The 3,936-nt window shown below is 52.9% G+C and overlaps 1 protein-coding gene across 1 annotated transcript; it reads right to left on the bottom strand.

The window, feature by feature from the left end:
• Nucleotides 1-112: 112 nt before the first annotated feature.
• On the bottom strand, nt 113-3,500 carry LOC104077098 (solute carrier family 22 member 13-like; the record flags this gene model as incomplete). Its single annotated transcript, XM_009578213.1, has 5 exons — nt 3,129-3,500; nt 1,824-1,927; nt 870-1,024; nt 584-752; nt 113-233 (listed from the first exon to the last, which is right to left on the bottom strand). Coding segments are annotated over exons 1-5 (921 nt in total), but the record flags the coding sequence as incomplete, so codon positions are not given.
• Nucleotides 3,501-3,936: the final 436 nt, after the last annotated feature.

Genomic DNA, 3,936 nt, shown 5'->3' with positions numbered 1-3,936 from the left:
AGGAATGGAAAGTTCTTTATCCCCTGACCTCAGCTCCAATGGCTGCTACAAACCCAAGCACAGAGGAAAGTCTCTGAAGACAACTAGCAGTTCTGCATGCCATTACAGGTACCTGCTCAAGGAGTCCTGGTGGGATGGGGCGCTTGTTGATGGATGCTGCCTTCTGAATGACTTTCTTAGCTTCTTCTATTCTGCCTTTTGTCACCAGCCACCGAGCCGACTCTGGCAGCACCCTGCCAAGGAGATGAAATCAGGAGATGCTGCTGTGGCCTGCTGAGTTTACCCCCAGCCCAGCTCCTTGTGACTACGTCCGGCAAACAACGGGCATTCCATATGATGGGGGGGGTCTAAATACCCTACATTTAGGCCCCAAAGGCCACATTTGCAGACCTGAAGCAAAGCAGCTGCTGCTCTCAGAGCTCCAGTGCCCCGTGGAGATGTGCTGAGCTCTGCAGAAGCCTCTCCAGCATCTGCCCTATAATGGGAAAGACCCAGCCTGCTCCTGAGCTGCTGCCTCCTCACTGCCGCCCCTCACACTTGCTGCTGTCATGTCTGCGAGAAGCTCTGCCCTGCTCCTGCTTACCAGATGTAGAAGAAAAGGACAAATACAGGAGCAGATCCTGCAATCTCCAGCAGCCTCCAGTTGCGAATACCATAACTCAAGCCAGCCAAAACCATCTGTCCGATGGAGAAAAAGCAGAGAGAAATAAGCACTGCCTTTGGCCGGGAGGAGACACCAACCCATTCTGCAGCTGAGAAGAAGAACGAAGGTTCAGAGTCACCCTTTTCAAAACATGCAGGACTATCTTTTTTTATTGCATCTTGTGAGGCCACATCTGTCTGCCTCAGGGCATGAGCATCCTACTTACCCAAGGCCAAGGCAGTAATCAGAATTCCTGACACTGAAGCCCCCACGACACATCTGAAGGCCATGTATACGTAGAAATGGGGCACAAAGGCAATTCCTACACCAAATAAGCCCTGGAGGAGGTTGGAGATCAGAAAGACTGGCCGACGGCCTATCCTGTGGAGGAAGAGGGAAGACACAGTTGGTATCTGGAGAGACCCCATAGGGATGGGGAAGAGCCCAGGTGGAATACAAAGTGATCTGAGAAACATTCACACCAGAGGAGATTTGACACCCATGTGAACAAAGCTCCTCTATAAGCCCCAAGAAGTAACCGGCAGGAAAAATAGCATCTCCACTTTTGACCCGTCATGGTGCTAGCAAAGGCAAAAGGAGATGCTTCTAAAGGAACCAGCCCTTGAAGGGCCCTCATGTCCCCTCTCTCGAGAGCAGTGAGGATCAGACTGAAATGGACTGTAGTGCCGGTTCCCTTGTGAGGCACCCTGTACACATGCTGTGCCCTTCTCCCTTCCATGTCCCCTGTGTGGCTGTGTCCTGTAGGGAGCTGAGGACTTTGGTCTGGGTCACCTTGAACTGAGCAGAGCCACAGGAAGGAGGGACACATGGTCTGGTTAACACAGCTGAAGGTGAGTCCAACTCTGTGCCCAAATGTAGGTTTCTTGGATTTCTGGAGACACCTTTGGGTAGCTGAGAGACCAGTTGGGGCTAGACTTGTGATTCCTGAAGGACCCCTCCATAAGGCTGTGTCTGCCTCGCTCTCTTTTCAACCCTCAGACATCTACAGACATGTCAGGTGGCCCCAGATGCCCTTGCTCAGGCAAGTAGATTGAGTCCTGTGGAGGGAGTATTTCATGCTCAGTGCAGAGTATTTCACGCTTATGCATCCTGAACTCTCAGCTGGGCTGTCTCTGGGTGCTGGACGATAAACTCTGGGAAGGTGGCTGTGTTTCCTCACCTGTCACTTAGTGGCCCAAAGATCACGGCTCCTAGGAGAAGCCCCAACATGTAGATGGACTGGGAGATGTCATTCAGGTCCTTCCTGTCACACACTAGGTCAAACTGGAGGAAGGAAACACAGCTGTTTTTGCTCTTGACAGACCTCAGCTGCTTTCTGAGGGTGGCAGCCCTTCTGGTCCATGGTGGACCCAGGAGTTGGGTGTCTGAGCTTTTGCTCCAGTCCCCGGGAGCAGAGAACCCAACCCCAAGGACGCGAGCCTCCATGGTGTGCACATAGGACACAAATCAGGGGTGGGACAGGCGTACGAGGTACTCAGCCTGCCTCTTCATCATGGTGCACATCTACCCAGAGCTGGGACCTGCAGGACTCCCCTCCAGCCCAGACATCCCTGAGGGAGTCTCCTGGTTGGCAAGTTTTGCTTAAGGTGGGACCTTGGGATAAGAGTCCTAGCAGCTTCCTTCTCTGGCTGTAAAGGCAGGAAGGAGTGGAAGGGCAGGAAGGAGGCGGAGGGCAGGAAAGCAGTGTTTCCTCTGGTAAAGGAGGACTGGGAAGGGATGCAGCAGCTGCTGAGGAGCCTCTAGAGAAGCTGGCTGTGAAATGGACACAGTGCTCAGGGATCCCAAGGAGCCTCTGCAAATGCCAGAGGCTGGACTCTCTCCTCTGGTTTCAGCTCCGAGGAAGGTACTCGCGAGAAAGTGCTGGAGCTGGGAGTGAGGAAAGGAGGGAGGAAGGGAAGAAGAAGGAAGGAATGAGGGAAGATGCGAGAGGAACAGAGGTCCAGAGAGGGAGAAGTTGGGGATGCTGACAGACAGAGCTTTTGCTCAACTGCATGGCCCATGGGAGGTTTTGCTGCAGCCCTGAGGGTCCCTGAAGGCCCCAGAAATATCAACGACAAGCCCTTGAAAGGTAAATGTCTTTCACAGAGAAGGTGATGTGAGGAGAACCAGGCTGAAGAATAAGGGAAACTGTGGCAGGGAGACCCAAAATGTCCCTCCAGACAAGATACATCATGGGTTCAAGGGCCTGGATGCTGGAAAGGGGAGGGATGGTGGGCAGAGCATGTGCTGGAGTCACACCCACACCATCACTGCCTGTGGCCCCCCCGGGCACCTACGTCATGGTCTTCCTGCAACAACCTCCCAAGGATTACAGCTGTGATCTGTGTGATGGAGCCAAGGTCCCCAGTGCCTGGTGTAAATCTCAGCCTGACTGCACCACAGCTGGCCTTGGCTTACCAAACTACAGGACAGGGTATGCCATCCCTTCCCTTCCACGTCCCTGTGTCAAAAGGCGATTACAGACCTCGGTCAGCAGGGACGGCGGTTGTGCTGAGGGGTACACCCAGCCACTGCTGCATTTCTCTGTGGCGTTCAGGCCGTACGCCACAATGGAGCCGAGGTCCCGGTCCACCGGCGAGTACATGGAGCACTGCTCGTACGCTCCATCTGCGTCCCGGGGCAGGGTGAGGTTCAGCGGCTCTTCCTCTGTCAGGTTGGGGCCGATGGCACGGATCCAGCTGGTGTTGCAGTGATGAGGCACATCCACAACCATGAACATTTGGCCAATCATTTGGAAAGGAATAAGAAGTTGTGGGAGGGAGAGGAACAGTACCAGCAATTTCTGATATAGCCCAAACTCCCCCAGAGCACTTATAAAATCTCCAAACTCAGTCATGGTGACTACTTCTATGGCCAGGCTGCACTAGGGCACATTGCTTAAATAGGGAAATATTAATGTTTAAACTATGTAAGCACTAAACCCCTAATTAGGTGTGATAAAATGAGCACTTTTATCAGCACGTTCGTCCATTGTGATGATATACTGCAGTCCTCCAGGGTGTACTTTGTCACCAGCCATTCCTTCCCTGTTCTTGGGGCCAGAACAAAGGTGCCAGAGCATTGCCACTCTTGGGGACACCGTGGGGACAGTTTGTCTTGTCCCAGCCCGGAGTGTCTCCCAAGGCTTCCTGAAGGCAACTGTGCTGCAGGGCAAGCTTTTTGTCTGAGACTTGAAGTTGTGACTCTACGAATGAAGGCTAATTTTCCTAAGTGTGGTGAAGCAAACAAAGTAAATTTGCTGCTCTCATTAATGGCTTAATGGGTATATGGTC

Source organism: Fulmarus glacialis, unplaced genomic scaffold, assembly GCF_000690835.1.
Source record: "Fulmarus glacialis isolate BGI_N327 unplaced genomic scaffold, ASM69083v1 scaffold6025, whole genome shotgun sequence".
Classification (NCBI taxonomy): domain Eukaryota; kingdom Metazoa; phylum Chordata; class Aves; order Procellariiformes; family Procellariidae; genus Fulmarus; species Fulmarus glacialis.
The sequence above is the reverse complement of the archived record's forward strand: the minus strand, read 5'-3'. Positions and strand labels throughout refer to the sequence as shown.